The sequence below is a fragment of the Sebastes fasciatus genome, chromosome 4 (genome assembly GCF_043250625.1).
Source record: "Sebastes fasciatus isolate fSebFas1 chromosome 4, fSebFas1.pri, whole genome shotgun sequence".
NCBI lineage: Eukaryota > Metazoa > Chordata > Actinopteri > Perciformes > Sebastidae > Sebastes > Sebastes fasciatus.
Window position 1 is genome coordinate 39,485,760 of NC_133798.1, and position 22,606 is coordinate 39,508,365.

Sequence of the window (22,606 nt, forward strand, 5' to 3'; positions counted from 1 at the left end):
GGTCTCCAGGACCGGAGTCTCTGCTGTACTCTGCTCCTCTCTCTCTCTCTCTCTCTCTCTCTCTCTCTCTCTCTCTCTCCACCTCTCACGTGCATGCTGCTCACTCCACACTGCAGAAGAGTTAGTTTAGCTCTGAGAATATCTAGTGAATGTTCAGTGGACGTTTGTGCAGAAATAACTGCTGCAGCTCCTCCAGACCAACAGAGGTTTCCCGTGTCTTGTGAAGTGACGGAGCTCTGCAGAGAGACACGTTAACGTCTCCGACCAAAACTCCGGCGTCTCCCCCGTTCCCTCCGGCCGCGGTCGGGAGGCTGAAGCAGGAAAAGCCAACACTAGGATCAGCATTGATTCATGGAGAGACCTTGGTCTGGTCAGCTAACATTACTGCCAAGCAGCTGAAATATAGAGTGATATTGTGCTTTTAGCTGACGTGTGTCTCCTCACTGTGTTGAGCGATGCTCCTTCATGTCTATGTAGAGCGAGCACAAGCGCCAGCAACAGGACGCTGACTTTAGTTGACTTAACGGCCACAGGTGAAGCTGTTAACAAGACATTTCTGATTCTTACAAACAGTCCCTTTAAATGATTTTTTGGATCTTGAAGGCCTCGCACTAAAAATCTAAAACAAAATAACTAATGAGCCTCCTTTTTACCTTTTTACCTCATCCAATAAGACTATTTTCTTCAAGTCTGAGTCGGACGTCAGCTGTGTCTGATGCATGCACACTAGCGAGGGTAATGCCGTAACCTCTCGTTCTGTCTAGGTCTAGGAGACATCATGTGTCTGTCTGAGTGTTTTCTGGGTCTCTACGCTGACCCTGTGCAGCAGCAGCTCCATCTCCACTGATCTGTGCACGTCTCCCACACTGATGCTCATGATGCTGATTCTTTTTTTTTATGTGGGCATCTGTTTGTCTACAGCTGAAACAGAGCGACAGGGCACTGACCACCTGGATCTGGCCGGGCTGCCACAGAGGTCGGCGAACAGCGACAGCACCAACACGCTCTCTACGACCCCGGAGAGCAGGAAGAAATCCAAAGGAATAAAGAAACTCTTTGGGAAGTGAGTAGAAAATAACGTGAGAGTTGTTAGCTCTAGATTTTGACTGTAGTAAATAACTCTTTGAATTATGTACTAAAAAACTTGTTAAAATAATTTAAATGCATTTAGAATAACAGATCTAAATGTTTACAACACTTTCAGATTCAGTTAGAAACATGAAACATGTGCAAAGTATTTAATCTCTATGGCCATCATTTGATAGTGATTGTGAGGATGTTTTACCATATAAAATGTTGTTTTTTTTAGGCTAAAAAGGAGTCAGTCTACCACATTCAACCTGGATGACAACCTACCAGAGGGCGAGTTCAAGAGGGGCGGAGTGCGAGCCACAGCGGGACCCAGACTGGGTTGGTCTCGTGACCTCCAAAGATCCAAGTACGTCTGTGCATTCAGCCTGAAGAATGAGACTCAGAATGTGCTTTTCTTGTTTTAAATATCTGGTGTTCAATGAAATTCAGAGATCATGTGATGATTTTTGACAAAGCGGTCTTTGTCGGTATAACAACATGCATGTTCTATACTCCCCATTTAAACCTGGATGTCTTTGTTTGTTTGCCACAATAGTGTGCCTGCAAACCGTTTTGACTTTTCTATTTCTTTATTTCTTTATTAGTGACGTCGATGCTCCGTTTGCACGCTGGTCCAAGGAGCAGGTGTGTGACTGGCTGCAGGGTCAGGGTCTCGGTCTCTATGTGAACATGGCTCGTGTGTGGATCTCCTCTGGACAGACGCTGCTGCAGGCCTCCCAACACGACCTGGAGAGGGTGAGATGAAGCAGAAGTTTTAGCAAAGCAGACATACTGGCAATGTATTCTTGTTGTTGAACTTATTACAGTTATCATAGTACCGGGAATTTTGATATTGAAATGGTTCCATCATATGAGTATTTAGGTATTATTATCGATCACAAATTATCTTTCAAATCACAACATTGAAACCTGGTTTCCACTGACAATTAAATTGGGGTCCATTTTAAGGATGGAGAAAGAGTCTCTACAGGTCGATGTGATTGATTTTCTCACTGAATTGTTGTGAGATTGACCTGTTTGTGTGTTATAGCACATTTTTGTGTTTCATACAAACTGGATGTGATGCTGGTTCACTCGTGGTGTGTGACTGTGTTGTGTCGTGGTGTGTGACTGTTGTATTTGTCTGCTTGTATTGTTGGTTTTATTGTTGTAACAGTGTCTGTGCTGCTCTCTGGGCCAGGGCACTCTGGGAAAAGACATTTTAATCTCAATGAGTTTTTTTTACCTGGTTAAATAAAGGAGATATACATAAATACTGTCTGTGTAATCCTTACTCGTCTTGTTCTTCATGTTTAGGAGCTGGGCATCAAACATGTGCTGCACAGAAAGAAGCTGCAGCTGGCTCTGCAGGCCCTCGGCTCAGAGGAGGAGGATAATAAAGGAAAGCTGGACTACCACTGGGTGACGAGTGAGTACCGGCTGCCAGTCCAAGACCTGAACCACGTTAGCAATGCTCTCGGCTGGTCAGAGGAAATCTGAGGCCAGACCCCCCCCCCCTTTGTGACACTTTGCTCTTTCCCGTTCCTCTCAGGATGGCTGGATGACATCGGTCTGCCTCAGTATAAGACCCAGTTTGATGAGGGCAGGGTGGATGGTCGCATGCTGCACTACATGACAGTGGTGAGTGTTGGTGAGACGCATGCGCTCCCTCCACAGACCCCACGGAGAAGGAGGTCTGACGACTCCAGAGCCATCTCACGTTAAGATTACTGCACACAGAGTCTGAGCTCCACTGGAGCCGTCACACCACAGCGTCCTCCTCTGTTCAAACTCTCATTTCTTTACAGAGACTTCTTTGTCTTCACTGTTATGTGCTTTTTTAACTTACTAGTGCAAAACATGCCCGTCCAGAAGGGGCTGAATACTCGGCCTGTGGTGTCGCCTCTCATCCAAACAACTCGACACTCGACGCTGAGCTTCCTCGGGTCCTGAGCAATACACCCGCCATTACATAATTCACTCACTCACGGTCTGAAACACCGGTGAAAAAACAGCAAACACATGCACCAAATTCGACAATACACTCCCAGCAATACACCCGCCAAGTGTGAAGTAGATCGGATGAACAGTTCTTGAGTAGGGATGTTAATAATTAACCGTTTAACCGACATTAAGCGTTTTAACCGATTAACGCTATCGGTTAAAACGGTTAAAAGAAATGTTAATAATTAACTCAAAAGCTGAGTGGCTGCATGTCAGCGACACTACACGCAGCATCGTAGCTGCTAAGTTAACGCTCCCGGACGCTGAACTGGAGACTCCCGTCAACCAATATCTGTTGTGCTCATGCAGCCGGTACACCGCTGCATGAGAGGCACAAATCTTGTCGGTTAATAATCGGTTAACGAGGGTCGGTTATCGGTTAAGAACATTTTTCAAAATTAGCATCCCTATTCTTGAGATATGCGAAGGACAGACAGACAGACAGACAGTTAGTCTGTCAAAGCTTCAACTGAACTTTGCTTTAATGTTTTGAATCTGAGAGTAAATCATTGATGTGTAACTTTGCTCCTCAGGATGACCTGCTGTCTCTGAAAGTGGGGAGTGTCCTGCATCACCTCAGCATCAAGAGAGCGATCCAAGTGCTCCGACTCAACAGCTACGAGCCCAACTGCTTGCGTCGTCGGCCGTCTGACGAGGTGCGTTCATTTTAACATCACCTGAGAAATCAGCAGCCTGTTTGACCCACTCATTCTATAACGTAAACCTACTCCATTTCTAACTCCTCTTTCTGTGCTTCGTGCCCACAGAACAATATTTCTCCAGCAGAGATTTCCCAGTGGACCAACCACAGGGTGATGGAGTGGCTGCGATCTGCGGACCTCGCCGAATACGCTCCCAACCTGAGAGGCAGCGGCGTGCACGGAGGCCTGATGGTGAGACAGTCTTCCTGGTAAAACAGGAGATTCTCTCCCAAAAGCATCCACTCCCTAATACCTCTTCCTCTCTCTTCAGGTTCTGGAGCCACGCTTCAACGCAGAGACCATGGCTCTGCTGCTGAACATCCCCCCCAACAAGACGCTGCTGCGCCGCCACCTCGCCACACATTTCAACCTGCTCATCGGCTCAGAGGCCCAGCAGCTCAAACAGGAGTGTCTGGAAAACCCCGACTACACTCTGCTCACTGCCACCACCAAGGTCAAGGTAACGCCAGACTCCACGAGGACAGACTGTCAACTCTTACTGCTAGAACTTCTCTTACTGCTAGAACTTCTCTTACAGCTAGAACTTCTCTTACTGCTAGAACTTCTCTTACAGCGGTGACTAGGGTAGTACTGATATACTGTATTTCATTGGTCTCTCTCTCTCTCCTCGTTCATACCAGCCAAGGAAACTGTCATTTGGTAACTTCGGCAGTCTGAGGAAGAAGAAGCAGGAGGAGAGCGAGGAGTACGTGTGTCCGATGGACGTGGAGATGCCAAAGGGACGAAGCTTTCAGAAAGGCTTCGAGCTCCAAATCTACGAGGACGACCTGGACCGGTTAGAACAGGTATACCTCTTAAATCATCAACAACTAGATATCTAATATCACATGTACAGGATATCTGACTTCTACGCATGTTTAAGGCATTTATTATTATGTGCATTATATGGAAGAAAAACACTTTTAGTTTGCTCTTATGTTTTTTATTGTGTGTACGTTATGATCAGTGTTGCCTAGAAGGTTTCAGATCGTTAGGCTCGGTATAAGAGGTGAACTTAAAGGGGCTCTATGTAAGAATCAGAAATGTCTTGTTAACAGCGACACCTGTGGCCGTTAAGTCAACGACAGTCAGCGTTCTGTTGCTCGTGCTTATGCTCGTAAACGAAGGTCCCTCCATGAATCGAAGGCCCGGCCGATGTTGATCCTAGTTTTCCCCCCCCGACGTCGGTCACATTCCTGTTTAGCAAGACTTGAGCAAGATTTTCCCGGTTTAAACAGTTCTGGGTTCATCACATTAAAATCATAAAAAACGATTTATCTGTGTAAAAAGTTCCATCCAGTCCCTTTAAGTTTCTCTACTCTGTTTATTGAGTTTGAAAGCTGCGTCTTGTCTCACAGATGGACGACTCCGAGGGAACCGTGAGACAGATCGGAGCGTTCTCTGAGGGGATTCAGAACCTGACGGTGAGAATCTAAACAGATTGTACTCATTGATGATATTGTTTAACGAGCTTTAATATATCGTTTTCTATACCGTGCCTTTTACCAGAGCATGCTGAAAGATGACGAATTCTTCAAAGAGGCTTCAAACTCAGACGAGGACTCCTCCGTCGCATGAGAGACCGTCGGCACCATGAAACCTGGTCCTGCTGTGAATGAAACTCTGTGCCGACAGACTCGTCTCAACAAACCCCAGAACGCTCCCACGTTTCTGTCTTAGTGTTACATTCAAAGATGAGCCAAAAGTATTAGTGTTTCTCTTTTCTCCACTTTTAAACGACGGTGTTGTGACAGTCCAGTAGCCACGATCACTCCTGAACTTTGTCTCCTTTACTGTCCTCTGATGACGACCGGGGGACGTTTAGGGCAACAACCACTGCTTCCCTGCCAGCTGGTTTCTGTGGATATTTTCTACTCAGTTTGAACCTTTTTCTATTTTCTGATAGAACAGAAGTGTCAACCAGCAGGAAAAGAGACATCCAAAATATGCCAATATAGATTTTAATATATGTCTTTTAAATATCCTTCTGACTGTAGAAATATTGAAGTGATGTGCTGAGAAGATTTTCCCATTTTTAAGAAGTTGGTGTAAAGTAATAAACTCCCAAACAGCTGCTAAGTTTTCTACAGAACTAAACCTAATTATCATGTATTTTATCCTACGTTGAACATTTTATAGGTTTTCACTCAACCGTAATATCCTACATGTATTTTGCACCAATAACATATACAGTACGAAGCCTAATCAATATCATTGCATGGGATTGAACTTCAACACATTTACCGTTTATAAGAGCTTGTTGTTTATTTTATTTTTTACCATAAACTCATTTTTAATGGAACTCAGTTGGCTGACACATTTATTATTTTTGGAGAAGTTGTTTGTGGCATATTCAAAATAATAATGTTATAATGCAACCCTTTAACCCTTCATGAGAAGTTTTTTTTTTTTACGTTAATCCATTTCTTAGATCAATAAAATAATTTAAATCAGTTTGGATTTTCGTCAAAAGTCTTTAACACAAAGAGGAGATGATGGGGGGAGGGGAATAAATCCTACTACGTACACGTGTCCAAAAAACACGGCTGCTTAAAGAGTCTATAACTGTGAGTTCTGCAGATATACATATCAACTGCACTCTTCTGTATTTATATTTTAGCTCAACTTTGATCATGCCGACTGATTGTGTTAAAGAAATCTGCACTGAGCGACCTGCAAGACAAAAGATTTAAAGGTCCCATATTATAAAAAGTGAGATTTTCATGTATTTTATATTATAAAGCAGGTTTAAGTGCTTTATATAAACACTGGTAAACTATGAAAACGCTCAATATACGGAGAAATACACACAGCCCGTATTCAGAAATTGTGCGTTTGAAACAAGCCGTCAGGATTTCTGTCCATTTGTGATGTCACAAATATACAATATTTAGACCATTACACGATTTTAAACATTTGTGTCCCAGTTTATTTCCTGTTGTAGTTAATGTAAAAGACATCAGCTGACAGGAAGTAAACATGGACCCAAGCTGTTGCCTAGCAACGCAATTCTGTTGAAATGCACTAAAACGGAGCGTTTCAGACAGAGGTATAGAGTATAGAGGAGTATAGAGGAAAATAAAGTTTATTTTAACATTACAGCATGTAAACATGTTCTAGTAGAAACACAAAATACAAGTATGAACCTGAAAATGAGCTGATATGGGACCTTTAAATCACTTTTTGCAATGTTTCATCAGCCGTAAGCAATGCACATAAATTCAATTCAGATCATTTAAAATAAATTCAATTCAGATTCTTGCATCACTTTTGGTCTTTATCGCCAATAAGTTAAAAACAATATATAGAAGCATTATTTGTATTAGTAGGCCTCAGCATGCTTATTGCACAACAGATGAAACGGATATAAAACAAATGAAGAAAGCAGCTTTTGGTGAACTTAAGTCTGCTGCCACTTTAAACCGTGTGAGCATCAGAGCAGGATGTTTATCCTGCAGGGTTTGGGGGGAGGTTGGACCCGGGTTGGATCGGGGGTGGAGACTTCAGTGAACCAGACCAGTAATCACTCTGCAGTCCCAGTTTAAGGAGTGGAAGCTTGCAAGAAGCATCATGGCTGCGAGGTGTGTATTCTTTATTACTTTAACTAAATATAAATCTACGAATCTTTCCCTTAATGCCAGACAACAGATGTTCTTTTATTTCCACTCTTTGATGTATTTATGTGAGATGTGTGATGTGCAGGTTCTGTGGAGTCGTTGCCCTTCTGACTGTGATCCTCAGTGGACTGAATGCAGCAAGGTACAGCAGCCAATAAGAGCATTTCTCATGACTTATTGTGTTTATTGAATCTGATTTTATTAGTCAGTTTTCTGGACTTTGTGTAACAGACCAGCTGTGAACCAGGAACTATCCACCATCTTCAACGAGCTCTGGACGTTGGATGTGAATCGCATGACACCTGCAACAGACTACACAATCTCTGTTCAGGTATGAAGCATATTATTATTATTATTATTATTATTATTATATTATTATTATTATATTATTATTATTATTACTATTATTATTATTAATAATAATAATAATAATATTATTATTAATAATAATAATACTATTCCTATTATTATTATTACTATTATTATTATTATTATTATATTATTATTACTATTACTATTATTATTATTATTATTATTACTATTATTATTATTACTATTATTATTATTATATTATTATTATATTATTATTATTACTATTATTATTACTATTATTACTATTATTATTATTATTATTACTATTATTATTATTATTATTATTATTATTATTATTATTATTATTCAGACAACACCTGTGCTGTATCTTCTGTTTTTGATGTTGTGTGTTTGACCTGTCCATCCAGGGTCGAGCCGGGTTTGTGAACCAGGGCAGTCATGTAGTGAGAGATCACGCCTCACAGCCGCTGTTCTCCAACGTCAACGAGGAAAAACTGAACAACATCACCACCTTCTCCCGTAAGTCTCTCTCTTTACTGACTGAGCCTAAAACATCCGGCTCGTTCTGCAGACTTCACTGTGATTGTCAAGTTATTGTTCAAGTATGTGCAGAATCACAATTTTAACTGGAATCCACTCAGTGACAAACAGCTTTTCCTTTTTCCCTCCTTTATTTTGTTGAATTGAAAGTTCAGTTCATTTAGGAATTATTATTATTAGTCATTAGTCATTAGTCATTAGGTGAAAAACCTTTATAATAGAAAAAAATACAGAAAAGAACATATATACACATTATTACAAAATAAGCGTAAATAAGAACAAATAAAAATTTTTTAAACTTTGCAAAATGAATTTATCCTTATTTCATTTAATACCCACACATGTTAAATGTCTCATGTTAAATGCAAATAAATAAGTGCCCACTGCTGCCATAGCTTTTGCCTTAACATAAAGCTAACATGTATATATTATAATTACTATTTTTGATTATTTATTTAAACACCAAAGTATTTTATAATTACGTTTGAGGTAATATTAAATCACGCAGTAATTTCCCATCATGTACTTCTCACCACATTTGTGACTGAATGTGAACCAGGATATATAAACCCGCATTTAACAAACAATTAATAAACAATCAACGGCCTTTTAGCGTTTGATCGTCACAGTTCGTGGGATTAAATGGTGTTTTTCTGTGCCGGCAGGTTTCATGAAGCTCCTGGACAACTACGAGATGTCGACAGGCGTGACTGAACGAGTCACAACGGAGGAGCTGACGGAGATGAATCTCTTCCTGGACGCCGTCTTAGAGACAGCAGTCATGAAGGTACGTTCGACGTGTTCCAACCAGTTCCCTCCAACAGGCCACATACTGAACATACTGAGCAGTTCTGTTGCACAACACTGTCTGTTCTCAGTCTGGATGTCTCCTCAGACCGAGGAGATGATGTATATAACACATATTCTATGTTGTTTTGTATATAACATATATATTCTACCTTGTTTTGTTCCCCACTGACTGAATGTTTTGTGGGTTGAAACTCCGGAGGGAGTTTTGTTCCTTCCTGCTTCGCTGCAGCTCTGAACACTTCAAGATGTTAGAGAGAGAAAAACATCTGAAACATCTGTGTGCAGCTGTGGAATGCTGTTGTTGGCCTCTGCTGGTCTCCCCAAAGACGAGTAGTGGTAAATGTGGACATGCTGTACTCGTTGTATTTGGAGTAAAGGCATGTTTATTAGATGGACTTGATGGATGTAGTCGGACTAAAGACGACAATTTTGTATTTGGTTTAATCTCGTTAATCAAGCTTGATTAAGAGCTTCAGGAGCTTCTCACACCAACAATTGGCACATAAACAATAACATATATATATCCTTTATTTAACCAGGTAAAAAAAACCATCTGTAGAACATTGTGAGAGTGCAGGCTGTATTGATTACGGTTTGTGCACATGTACGTACACAGATAGGAAGGAACCAGTCCAAGGACCATTTCAATAGCAATCATTAACAGAACAGTGTGCAGTGAAATACTTAGTTACTATATCTTCTGACTGTGTATAGTGAGAAAAAATATACACAAAGTGTAACACAAATAACAGAAATAGGAATGTTTCAAAGTCTCCGAGATAATGGACATACAGTAAAGATAAAAAAATATTGAAGTAAAGTGAGAATAAGAGTATTATTATGTCTAAATATAGTTTCAAAATACTCTGAAGTATTTCCTCAGTCAGTGTCAGTAAATATCTATTTATCATACAGTAAAATGCCTGCAATAAGTGTTTTAAAGGTCCCACATCGTGCTCATTTTCAAGTTCATACTTGTATTTTGTATTTCTACTAGAACATGTTTACATGCTTTAATGTTAAAAAAACACATTATTTCCCTCCTCCTGTCTGTCTGAATATACCTGTATTCATCCTCTGTCTGACACGCTTCGTTTTAGTGCATTTCAATGGAATTGCGTTGCTAGGCAACCGCTTGGGTCCATGCTTACTTCCTGTCAGCTGATGTTATTTACATCCACTGTAACAGGAAATAAACTGGGACACATTTAGAATGTTTACATTTGATGGTCAGATCATTAGAGCTGTATGTCATCACTGTGATTTGTCCACAGCGGGCTCATCAGTACCTGGTGAGCAAAGCCAAGTCCAGCTCCAACCTGAGACACTTTAAGAACCAGCTGCGTCTGATCTGGTTCCACCTCTACCACCGACAGAGGAACACCGGGTGAGATCATCATCATGTCCGTGTGTGTGTGTGTGTGTGTGTGTGTGTGTGTGTGTTTAGGAAGCAGTCGAGGGAGTTAATATGATTGTGTAAGAAGTTGTGTAATTGTTTTGAAGTAATATTTTATCTCTGAACTCAAACCTCCACCAGACTGGACTCCTGCGGATTCGAGCACGTGTTTGTCGGAGAGACAAAATCTGGATCAGAAATCACCGGGTTCCACAACTGGGTCCAGTTCTACCTGCAAGAAAACAGCACGCACCTGGACTACAAAGGATACAAGGCCAGAGACCACGACCTGGTGAGTGGAACAACTCATCACACACAAGAGTGCATTTAATCTGTAGCAACTAGGGATGGAACAGTTCAGGTAAAATATCCAAACCGTTTGGTTCTCTCTCGGTTCTATAGACATGGTTCTCTGGTCTCGGTTCGCTAGTCTCGGTTTTCTAGTCACGGTTCCCTAGTCTCGGTTCCATAGACACGGTTCTCTAGTCTCGGTTCTCTAGTCTCGGTTCGCTAGTCTCGGTTCTCTAGTCACGGTTCTCTAGTCTCGGTTCCCTAGTCACGGTTCCATAGACACGGTTCTCTAGTCACGGTTCTCTAGTCTCGGTTCCCTAGTCACGGTTCCCTAGTCTCGGTTCCATAGACACGGTTCTCTAGTCACGGTTCTCTAGTCTCGGTTCCCTAGTCACGGTTCCCTAGTCACGGTTCCCTAGTCTCGGTTCCCTACACAATGAAGATGTGTTTATGTTCCTTATGGAGGCCATACTTTTGTTAAGACAAACATTTGTTAACTTATTTTTGCCAAATAAATGAAAAGCATGTTGAAATCAGAACATGACCTCCTCGCTGGAACAGAAATGTACCGAACCGAACCCAAACCCGTGATATGAACCCAACCGTGGATTTAGTGAACGGTTCCACCCCCAGTAGGAACTCAACCTGTTGTCTTTATTCCTTCATTCTGCTGAGCTGACCTTCTCGTGTCTCCGTCCACAGCCCGACCACGACGACCATGTCCTGAACCTCCAGTTCAGCTGGCACGGTTTGGTGAAGCCCGTCGGCAGCGCCTTCATCGGGACCAGCCCCGAGTTCGAGATGGCGATCTTCACCATCGTCTTCCTCATCAACACGGAGAGGAGCACCACGGTGGTGGTCAACATCGACCAGTGTCAGATGGAGCTGGTGGTCGTCAGACACGGACGCTCCCTCAGCACGGCGTACCCCAAACTGCTCAGCAGCAACAGCAGACACATCCGGCAGCACTCGCACTGACGAGGAGGATCTGTTCATACGAAGTGATGCTCAGTCTGAGGCTAGACATGTACTGTGATGGAGTTAAAACACAACATAGATGTGCACACGTCTGTCATTTCTATCAAGACATTTGTAAACTTGATTAATTTGTCATAAAAAAGCTGTTTCAATAAAAGTGATGATGCTTTTTGAAGTCAAATATTTGGTGTTTTTATGAAATGACTTTAACCTTTATAAAACATTTAAATCTCTTCATTACGCTGATGGAACGGATCAAGTTGTGAGTATGTGGAAGAAATACTCAAAGTGGCATTAACATAATTAAGTACTCCTTTATATTATATTATATTATATTATTGTATATAATTGGCCTACAATGTTCTCAGGTATCAAAAGAAGTATTGATTGTGAGCAGAGGTCAGCGACCTGCGTCTCTTCAGCTCCTCTCCAGCGGCTCCCTGTGGATTTATAAAACATTTAGTGGAAATGAATAACTGTTTTTTGTTTACATTTTCATTTTTATTGATCATTGTTGTAGGTCTATGGTACGACGGTACGACGGAGTATTAGGACCACATTGAGGAAAAAAAATACATCTGAGATTTAGAGAATAAAGTCAGAATATTACAAGGTAGGAATTTACGTTTTATTTTCTTTTTTCCTCGTAAAGTTATGACTTTATTCTCGTAATATTACGCCTTTATTGTGTAAATATCAGATGTTTATTCCCTCAATGTGGCCCTAATACTCCGTAGTACATTGTCTCTTTGGCCCTCACTGCATTAGACTTATATTCTATATACTTAGACTATAAACTGAGTTACCTTCATCACAATGATCACATGTTTTGCGGCTCCAGACACATTTTTTTTTTTTTGCCTAAAATGGCTCTTTTGATAGTAAAGGTTGCTGACCCCTGATTTTGAGGAAGAAGTTGCATTATATGAGCAGTATTTTAATGCTGCAGCTGGTCTATATAAATATGTACAATGCTAAAAAATGAAATACAATTTCTTTGTTAGAAAGTATTTCCAATGAAAACTGTTGACAGTGAAGTTTTGCTGCTTTAAGTCACAAGTCTTCTTCGGCAAATCCCAACAGAAGCTGCAGGTCATTCAGGTCTCTGAATGTTAACGGAAACCGAGTCCCTTCAGTGCAATAAATATTAATATATCAGGTGTGAGGACCTGCCTGTCCATCTCCTATTTATCTTTATTGTTCTGGGATTTTATCAGGTGGAAACTTGAGACTTGAATATTTAAATTTTTAGAGAGTCAAGTATCAAGTAAGTCGAGTCCAAGTCACGAATGATGTCCTAATGTTTGTGTCTGACTCCGTCTCAAATCTATAGCACAATCACATGTTTTAGGACACATCAGGGACATTAGTGTCCTTATAGGACACAGTCCGTCTGAGCTTCAGCGTCCCCTCGCCCAGAGAGAATACATAAATGTACAAGGAGAAAAAACATGTTTATTTATACTTATATTAGGAGAGAAGAGAAGATAAATATAGAAAAGGAATTGAAAAAGAATAAATAAAAAGATAAATAAATTAAAATTAAATTAAAATGAGAGATAAAGTTAGAAAATAGAAATAAAAGAATAAAAAAATAGAAAAGGAATAATAATAATAATAATAATAATAATAATAATAAAACTAAATAGAGAAAACTAAATAGGGAAAAATAATAAAATAAATAAAATAAATAAAATAAATAAAATAGAAATAAAGAGAAACAAAGTAAATAGTGATAATAAATCACTTCGGGCGTTTTTAGTTCTTAGTAATAAACATTCCCACAAAAGTTAAATACACAAATAAAGTCCCAGTACTTCAAAATCTAAATACCTGTCTATATTTATATTTATATGTATTTCTACTGATGTTCACAGACTCCTGCTAGATAATCACACGTACATCCAGACTTACATGGATCCTCTATACCAGATTATTGCAGAAGATAAAACAACAACAATCATCTTTTTATTATTATTATTTTTCAGAACATAATTACTAAAAGCGGAACTCTTTATTCTGTTCCTCCCTCCTGCCCGCACGGACGGACGGACGTTTTACAGTGTAACACACGAGAGGGACGCATGCTGGATCGACTTCCGGCGCTGTAACGTTTCATCAACAATCATCAACACTGATCAACACTGTGATCAATGATCACACTGATCTGACAGATGAGCTGAGCTTTCTGTGTTTCCTGCTGACCGGTACAGAACCAGAACCAGAACCAGAGTGATGGAGGTTCTCGGAGGAGAGTTCTGTGATCTGACTCCTCAGCAGCTGGCAGCTCCTGTCGACACTATAGAGGTGAGTTTAGACACTATAGAGGTGAGTTTACTCCTTTAGAGACACTATAGAGGTGAGTTTACTCCTCTAGAGACACTATAGAGGTGAGTTTACTCCTTTAGAGACACTATAGAGGTGAGTTTACTCCTTTAGAGACACTATAGAGGTGAGTTTACTCCTTTAGAGACACTATAGAGGTGAGTTTACTCCTTTAGAGACACTATAGAGGTGAGTTTAGACACTATAGAGGTGAGTTTACTCCTCTAGAGACACTATAGAGGTGAGTTTACTCCTCTAGAGACACTATAGAGGTGAGTTTACTCCTTTAGAGACACTATAGAGGTGAGTTTAGACACTATAGAGGTGAGTTTACTCCTCTAGAGACACTATAGAGGTGAGTTTAGACACTATAGAGGTGAGTTTACTCCTCTAGAGACACTATAGAGGTGAGTTTACTCCTCTAGAGACACTATAGAGGTGAGTTTAGACACTATAGAGGTGAGTTTAGACACTATAGAGGTGAGTTTACTCCTCTAGAGACACTATAGAGGTGAGTTTAGACACTATAGAGGTGAGTTTACTCCTCTAGAGACACTATAGAGGTGAGTTTACTCCTCTAGAGACACTATAGAGGTGAGTTTAGACACTATAGAGGTGAGTTTAGACACTATAGAGGTGAGTTTAGACACTATAGAGGTGAGTTTAGACACTATAGAGGTGAGTTTACTCCTCTAGAGACACTATAGAGGTGAGTTTAGACACTATAGAGGTGAGTTTAGACACTATAGAGGTGAGTTTACTCCTTTAGAGACACTATAGAGGTGAGTTTAGACACTATAGAGGTGAGTTTACTCCTCTAGAGACACTATAGAGGAGTTTACTCCTTTAGAGACACTATAGAGGTGAGTTTAGACACTATAGAGGTGAGTTTACTCCTTTAGAGACACTATAGAGGTGAGTTTACTCCTTTAGAGACACTATAGAGGTGAGTTTACTCCTTTAGAGACACTATAGAGGTGAGTTCAGAGGAAGTAAAGAATTAAAGTTACACACCACGAGTACTAATGGTGGTTAACAGCTAGCAGGAACATAACAGACAGCTTGAGGAGGGCTGGAGGGATGGAGGTTCATCCTGGGTTATATGGACCTGAGACACAGACATCAGTCAGTCTGAGTGTTGCATTTATTTACTTGTTGTCAGGGGAACCGTCAGGTTGAGAACTTTAAAGGGACTCTATGTAAGAATATAACAATATTTCCCTCTGAATTATAGTGGAATGAAAGTAAATAGTCAAGTTCAAGGGCCTGTTTGTAAGAATCAGAATGTGTTGTTAACAGCTTCACCTGTGTCCGTTAAGTCAACTAAAGTCAGCGTCCTGTTGCTGGCGCTTGTGCTCGCTCTACATAGACATGAAGGAGCATCACTCAACACAGTGAGGAGACACACGTCAGCTAAAAGCACAATATCACTCTATATTTCAGCTGCTTGGCAGTAATGTTAGCTGACCAGACCAAGGTCTCTCCATGAATCAATGCTGATCCTAGTGTTGGCTTTTCCTGCCTCAGCCTCCCGACCGCGGCCTGAGGGAACGGGGGAGACGATAACGTTTCTCTCTGCGGAGCCCCGTCACTTCACAAGACACGGGAAACCTCTGTTGGTCTGGAGGAGCTGCAGCAGTTATTTCTGCACAAACGTCCACTGAACATTCACTAGATATTCTCAGAGCTAAACTAACTCTTCTGCAGTGTGGAGTGAGCAGCATGCACGTGAGAGGGGGAGAGAGAGAGAGAGAAGGAGCGTGGTGTGTGAGTGAAGGCAGGCAGAGGAGCAGAGGAGCAGAGGAGCAGAGTACAGCAGAGACTCCGGTCCTGGAGACCAAAGCTACGGTCTCCTCCGCGTCCTCCGACCGCGGCCAACACTGTTTAACAGCTTCACTAGATACAACCAAGAGGTTTTGGTGCTTCACTGTAGTTGGAGCGCGCATGGGACACCGACCCGGTAGATTTATACGTGTAAAAAGTTACAAACAGTCCCTTTAAATTACAGAATAAAAAGTGTTTCAAGCTGCTTGTTAATGACTAATAACACCTGATGTGTTTTTTCTTTCTTCTTTTTTTACAGGAAAAATGGAAACTCTTACCAGCCTTCCTGAAGGTAACAGAACACACCTCATCCACCTGCTGTGTGTCCTAAATATTATACTGAATTCTATCCTACATTTAGTCTATAAATTACGACAAAAAAATAAATAAGAATAAAGTCAGAAGTTTACGAGAAAAAAAAGTCGTGACATGAGAATCCTCTATCATGAAAATAATACTTTTTTTATCTGGTCACAAAAAGACACTTATTTATTTTTCTGTTAATCGACTAATCAGACTAATTGTTTTATCACTACATACATCACAAACTGTTTATTTCACCGTGTGGAACTTAAAGTCATTTTTCGACTCGTTGTTCGATCTGTTTTCCAGGTGAAAGGACTCGTGAAGCAGCACATCGACTCGTTCAACTATTTCATCAATGTGGAGGTAAAACACCGCCCCAACATGAGAGTGCTATAGTTATAGTTATAGTTATAGTTATAGTTATAGTTATAGTTATAGTTATAGTTATAGTAATCATGTTAATATGTTTATATGTCTTGTTTTCCAGATAAAGAAAATAATGAAAGCAAATGAGAAGATCACAAGTGATGCTGATCCAATGTGGTACCTCAAGTAAGTCACATGACTCATCATCGTTTACATTAACCGACAGACAGACACGTCCACAGACACGCCCACAGACACGCCCAGAGACACGTCCACAGACTAGTCCACAGACTAGTCTACAGACACGTCCACAGTTTAGAGCTAAACATATTCTAATGTTTTCCTTCCAGATACCTGAATATCTACGTCGGCATGCCCGATGTTGAAGAAAGCTTCAACGTAACCCGACCAGTTTCTCCTCATGAGGTGAGCTCAGTTTGATGTGTAATATTAAAGAACATATGATGAACCGTTGTTGACAGTAAAGGTTGTTTAACTGTAGTTCAACATCTTTTCTAGTAGAGATAATTAGTTATTTTATTTACAGAAAATTAATCACAAAAAAATGTCATAACCAAGGAGGTAAAAATTCTAAACTTTTGGTGTTTGACGATTTTCTCTGTTTCATTATTAGTTTAACATTTTGGTTTTGGACAGCTGATCAGACATTAAAAAAGCAATCATTAGTTGTAGCCCTGATCAGGATATTTGGTAATTTGGTAAAATATCTTAACCTTTGATGACATAAAGTTTCAGAAGCTTTCCTTGTTTGTGTCCACAGTGTCGTCTCAGAGACATGACGTACTCGGCGCCCATCACGGTGGACATCGAGTACACTCGTGGCAGTCAGAGAATCATCCGCAACGCGCTGCCCATCGGAAGGTATCACAGTTTGTCTTTTTGTGTCCCACAGCGTCTCAATCTGATCAGGTGGCTTCAGTTCTGAACCTTCGTCAAAACTTTGCAAGCCAAAAAAACCACAACAGCTTGTTGATGATGTTAGTGGTGCTCTTCCAGTTCTCTGATCCAGACAGCGGGGCTGTTTCTAACAACTCCAACTCTAACGTTGGAGTTGGAGATTTTGAGCTCCGTCTTTAGTGAAACGTTTCTGGATTTCCAGATTTTGTTCAGCATGTTGAATGCTGTTCTTGCTTTTCCAGTTTTGTCTATATATATAATTGTATACATACAATATAATTATATATAAAGTAGTCTTGTACAAACGCTTTTGTTTTTAATCTTCTTTTCTCAGGATGCCGATCATGCTACGGAGCTCGAACTGTGTTCTCACAGGAAAGACGCCGATGGAGGTTTCTAAACTCAATGAATGTCCTCTGGATCCGGGTACGCAGAGGATGACACACAGAATGAGGGCGATGACACAGTCGTACAGTTATCAATACATGTTTCTCATCGTGATTTATATTTATGTGCACCGTCTGGTATTTCTTCCCAGGGGGTTATTTCATAGTTAAAGGTCAGGAGAAGGTCATTCTGATCCAAGAGCAGCTGTCCAAGAATCGAATCATTGTGGAGCAGGACAGGAAGGGTGCAGTCGGAGCCTCGGTCACCAGGTACGGTAACAACATCTCCCCTATTCATATATATATATATATATATATATATATATATATATATATATATATATATATATATATAGGATTTATAGACAACTGCTGGTGAAACACACAGAACCTGCACCTCAACAGTTTCAATCCAGGTCAAATGAGCTCTTGAATTTTGGTCATTAATTCTTAACCTTTTGCATTTCTAATAATTCACATCCAAAAAGTCTCAAACATAACTTCCTTCCTAGGCCTTTGGCCTTGTCGGAGGTAATAATTCACATCCAAAAAGTCTCAAACTTTAACTCAGAGTAGATGTTTTTACAGTCCGTTGTGTGAGTTGTAGATTTGCCTTCAAGAAATAAATCATCTGGTTAAACTTACTTTACAAATTAAATCGTGTTGCATTTATAATCATGGGAGAAACAGTGCAGATTATTTTTCTAATAAACCACAACAGAGGATTTAGTTTTTAGTTATATTGTCGCTAAAAGTCGTCATACGCTCATTTCCATATTGGACATATATGGACAAACAGACAGACAGACAGATAGACAAACCAACACCAGTGAAAACATAACCTCCTTCAGAACCGCTCCATAGCACCACTAAAAGTCAAAAACTCCACATTATCTCATCACTACCTGAAACTGCTTGTTGCAGTTGCAAAAAAGATGGATTTCCATACATGTTACTTTTAGTTTCCAGTTCTCATAATACTATATTGTCAAACCTTCTGTTTCTTCATCTGCTCTAATTTAATTTGTTTTAAACCTTGTCTTCACCTCCAGCTCCACTCATGAGAAGAAAAGCAGAACTAACATGATCGTGAAGCAAGGCCGATTCTACCTGAGACACAACACGCTGTCAGAGGACGCCCCGATCGCCATCATCTTCAAGGTGAGCAGTGACACTGAGCCTCCAGTAGGGGGGGCTACAGGACAGCTGGAGGAGCTGCTGTTCTCTGATGTTGGAGGCTGAAGTCACTTTATATGATGGAATCACTGTTTCACTGTTTAACTGTTTAACTGCAGCCTCCTGAATCATAGATGCTTCAACACAACTTAAATAATTCATACAGTGAGATGTTTTGTGTGTAGTTAGAAGTTTCAGTGGTTCTTCATCAGATAAAGTTTCATGTGTCGTTCTTTCACTCTCAGTGAAAATGTCAGTTTAGCCAGCTGGCTTCATTAACTTCTTTCCCCTCTGAGGACACAAATCTCTCCAAACATGTCAACTCGTGAGCGTCGAGTGTTTGGAGCTGAAGTCGATTATCCACAGGACGCAGTCTGCACGCTCGCTCTGTTTGCTGGGTGACTTCTTCTTCCTCCCCTCCCTCCCTCTATCCCTCCCTCCCTCCATCCCTCCCTCCATCCCTCCCTCCTCATGTTTGGCTGTAGAATCCATCCAGTTGTGGGACAGACGGATCTGTTTCCCACAGCTTCACATTTCCATAAGCAAATGTCAGACAACCTTCTGACTCCCAGTTCACCTCTCTCTCCCTCCCAGAACACACACTCCTCCTCCTCCTCCTCCTCCTCCTCCTCCTCCTCCTCCTCCTCCTCCGTGATGCCTCCCGGCTCACCTCTTCCTTCTAGTTACCAGTTGCAGGATGTCTTCAGTGTGTGTTTATATTTCACCTACACCACCTTTATGTGGTTACACAAATGAAAGATGTGATAGTTTTTTCTCGTCCCAGTCTCAGTTCACACATCTCATACTTGTTGCTGGTTTATTCTCTCAGGGTATGGGCGTAGAGAGCGACCAGGAGATCGTGCAGATGATCGGGACGGAGGAGCACGTCATGGCCAGCTTCGCCCCGAGCCTGGAGGAGTGTCAGAAGGCCCAGATCTTCACTCAGACTCAGGTACCTCGGTGGTCCAGGTGTGGTCATCACAGGGAATCCTTTGTGGCTGAATTGTTCCACCAATAGTCAGAGGTCATGTCTATCATGTTTTGTGAACAGTTGTTTCCACTTATATCTTAATGTTTGATTGAAAGACAACTTATAATGAAGCAAATGACATTCAGTAATAGTAAATAGCATGACATACAGTATGCAAGGTTAAAAGTATTTCAGTTTTTTATTAAAGCATGTGTATCAAAAGCATTCATCATATAAGTGGTGTGTAACAATATATACATACTTCAGAAAGTTGATGTCATCACTGACGGTGTTGGTGCTGTATTTATTCCTAGATGGAGTGTTAATGGAGCAGCTACGATGTTAGCATAGCCTGGTACTGATCGATCCAGACTCCATTCAGAAAACAAGCATTTTAAAAGTTGTTTGCTTGTCGTCATGGTAACAGACCTGACAAAGCATGAATTCAGTCATTTTACAAATCGACATCATTATGTTGTTATTTCGGCATCATTTTGATCCGTTTATTTTATTATTATTATTATTATTTTGGGTTCATCCCGCAGTAGCGACGTGTGGCTTGCCCCCCAGAAAACGTAAACACAGAACTGTTCTCCAGCTTTTCCTTTTGAAAGAGCAGCGACCAATGAGGAGACTCCAACAGTCGGCCGACCAATCCTGTAACTTCATCACTCAGTGACAGACTTTAGCATCTGTAGGGCTGAACCTCTGCGTTCCAGCCAAAACAAGTATATATCATGACAAATGTTGAAAGTACCAACAGTTCCTCTGTTGTGCATGACAGGACGCTCTTCAGATGTTGAAGGTTAAAGCTTTCAGTTCCAGCGTGCTCTTCAGTATGATTAATTTGGACCACAGAATATGTAGAATGATGACATCATTACAGTGTGATTCATCTGGAAGTCAATAAAGGAGGATATTGAATGATCAGCCGGCCCTGATGTGCCCTGATGTGCCCATTAACTGGGCGTGAAGAGCAGGATGTTGTTGTTCAGCGTCTGTTGACAGAAGGTATTCTCTTTGTCCGTCTGCGGTCAGATGACTGAAGGTTTTTGTCTCAGCAGCCAGTCAAGTAATGCTTTATGGTGGTTTATTCAGGAGGCCCTGCGTGTTTCTTCTTTGACATCTACAGATGAATGCGATCGGCCAATTTGTTTTTCATAAAGATTATGTTGTTAGAAGGAACCGCTGATGCATTGATGAGGCCATATTTGCTTCCTAGCAACCGGGTCTCTGCAGCTCTCGTGTTCCTCCGTCCGCCGGCCGCCGTGATGTCTTTTCATGGTATTCATTGGGTCATTGTATTGTGCACAATGAGGCCTAAATCTATATAATTAAAGGCAGATAAGGCTTAAGAAACATTGTTATCAGATTATGATAAGTAATCTGCTTAAACCAAATTTGACTGTCATCTTTTTTTTATAGTGATATATTATATTATATATATATATACTTAGAAATCAGATCTGAAGACACATCATGTCATCAAATAATATATTTTTATTTTTGCTCAATTAGACGATAACTTGTTTTTCTACACAGTTGCCCTTTGGGTATTTATGTATATATATATTTATATTTATATATTTATTTATTTTTATATTTATTTATATATATATACATATATATATATATTTATTTTTATATATATTTATACATTTATTTATATATATATATATATATATATATATATATATATATATATATGCGGAGGGCACTGCAGTGGGTGGTCCTGCAAAAAGTCTTCAGCCTCATTAACCTTTGACCTTTTCTTTAGTAGAGGGCTCCAGAGGAACACTGACTCAGGTGTGTGTGTGTGTGTGTGTGTGTGTGTGTGTGTGTGTGTGTGTGTGTGTGATTCACTTGACCTCCCAGGAGCCGGATACATGAGGTGTTTTCTGAGCTCTTTTTCTAGAAAATTCCACACACGTTAATCATTTAAACAATAACCATTAGCTTCAGACACATCCACACTAAACGCCTTTAAATGCATTTTAAATGAGCATGTTGCTAACAGAGCTATGGACCCGATCTGGTATTGAACATAAATACCTTTTGAATAACAAATTAAGTTTGTTCGTAGCGTCGAGTATCGGAAACTGTTCCGTGTCCTCCCGTCTCTCTGTCACCCATTCTTTCCAATCGCACCTCCGTCCAGAGAACAGTAATAAAGGGTTCAAATCATATTTGAGTTGTTAGTTAGAGTTTGTAACTTTATCTTTATGTATTAGTTTATTTGACATGTAGGCATTGTTACACTTCATTAAAGTGCAACCGATGCAACATATATATAGGACTTCTAGCTGTAGCTAATTTGCAGACCTTCTCCCTGGTTCGGCTTTTAAGATAAATAAAATCACATAATATAACATCGTACATTACAATCAATTTACATATGTATGTTCCTAATCAATAATCAGTGATCACAGATTTGGTAGTGGCCATGCATTGATCCCCTAGTGGCCATTCATTGATCCCCTAGTGGCCATGCAGTGATCCCCTAGTGGCCATGCACTGATCCCCTAGTGGCCATGCACTGATCCCCTAGTGGCCATGCAGTGATCCCCTAGTGGCCATGCACTGATCCCCTAGTG

The 22,606-nt window shown here is 40.6% G+C and overlaps 3 protein-coding genes across 16 annotated transcripts in view; all 3 read left to right on the top strand.

The window, feature by feature from the left end:
• ppfibp1b (PPFIA binding protein 1b) overlaps positions 1–6,230 on the top strand; it is a 36,279-nt gene extending 30,049 nt beyond the window's left edge. For all 13 annotated transcript variants that reach the window (XM_074634186.1, XM_074634185.1, XM_074634183.1 and 10 more), the window contains 11 exons: positions 922–1,063; positions 1,310–1,438; positions 1,677–1,827; positions 2,389–2,500; positions 2,624–2,712; positions 3,609–3,731; positions 3,843–3,968; positions 4,048–4,236; positions 4,418–4,582; positions 5,135–5,200; positions 5,286–6,230. In XM_074634186.1, the coding sequence (XP_074490287.1) occupies positions 922–1,063; positions 1,310–1,438; positions 1,677–1,827; positions 2,389–2,500; positions 2,624–2,712; positions 3,609–3,731; positions 3,843–3,968; positions 4,048–4,236; positions 4,418–4,582; positions 5,135–5,200; positions 5,286–5,354 (1,361 nt within the window). In that variant the 3' untranslated portion in view covers positions 5,355–6,230. The remainder of the gene's footprint in view (positions 1–921; positions 1,064–1,309; positions 1,439–1,676; positions 1,828–2,388; positions 2,501–2,623; positions 2,713–3,608; positions 3,732–3,842; positions 3,969–4,047; positions 4,237–4,417; positions 4,583–5,134; positions 5,201–5,285) is intronic.
• Positions 6,231–7,254: 1,024 nt separating this feature from the next.
• endouc (endonuclease, polyU-specific C) lies at positions 7,255–11,922 on the top strand. The gene is made up of 8 exons (XM_074634273.1): positions 7,255–7,357; positions 7,479–7,535; positions 7,625–7,724; positions 8,134–8,245; positions 8,932–9,053; positions 10,351–10,463; positions 10,614–10,764; positions 11,466–11,922. The coding sequence occupies exons 1-8, from the start codon at positions 7,347–7,349 to the stop codon at positions 11,739–11,741; spliced, it is 942 nt and encodes a 313-aa protein (XP_074490374.1). The 5' UTR covers positions 7,255–7,346; the 3' UTR covers positions 11,742–11,922.
• Positions 11,923–13,750: 1,828 nt separating this feature from the next.
• Positions 13,751–22,606, top strand: part of polr3b (polymerase (RNA) III (DNA directed) polypeptide B) — a 31,238-nt gene continuing 22,382 nt past the window's right edge. Inside the window, exons 1-10 of one of the 2 annotated variants that reach the window (XM_074634178.1) lie at positions 13,751–14,048; positions 16,150–16,182; positions 16,503–16,559; positions 16,684–16,748; positions 16,913–16,988; positions 17,344–17,444; positions 17,815–17,906; positions 18,019–18,136; positions 18,919–19,027; positions 19,872–19,994. In XM_074634178.1, the coding sequence (XP_074490279.1) occupies positions 13,977–14,048; positions 16,150–16,182; positions 16,503–16,559; positions 16,684–16,748; positions 16,913–16,988; positions 17,344–17,444; positions 17,815–17,906; positions 18,019–18,136; positions 18,919–19,027; positions 19,872–19,994 (846 nt within the window). In that variant the 5' untranslated portion in view covers positions 13,751–13,976. Of the gene's footprint in view, positions 14,049–15,911; positions 16,027–16,149; positions 16,183–16,502; positions 16,560–16,683; positions 16,749–16,912; positions 16,989–17,343; positions 17,445–17,814; positions 17,907–18,018; positions 18,137–18,918; positions 19,028–19,871; positions 19,995–22,606 lie in introns of those variants that run through there. The other variant, XM_074634179.1, reaches the window with a different exon arrangement.

What these genes read in the sequence shown, in the direction of transcription:
- endouc (XM_074634273.1), top strand. An exon ending in ACTACACAATCTCTGTTCAG is followed by an intron (nt 7,725 to 8,133) that starts GTATGAAGCATA and finishes CTGTCCATCCAG; the next exon opens with GGTCGAGCCGGGTTTGTGAA. An exon ending in AGGCCAGAGACCACGACCTG is followed by an intron (nt 10,765 to 11,465) that starts GTGAGTGGAACA and finishes CTCCGTCCACAG; the next exon opens with CCCGACCACGACGACCATGT.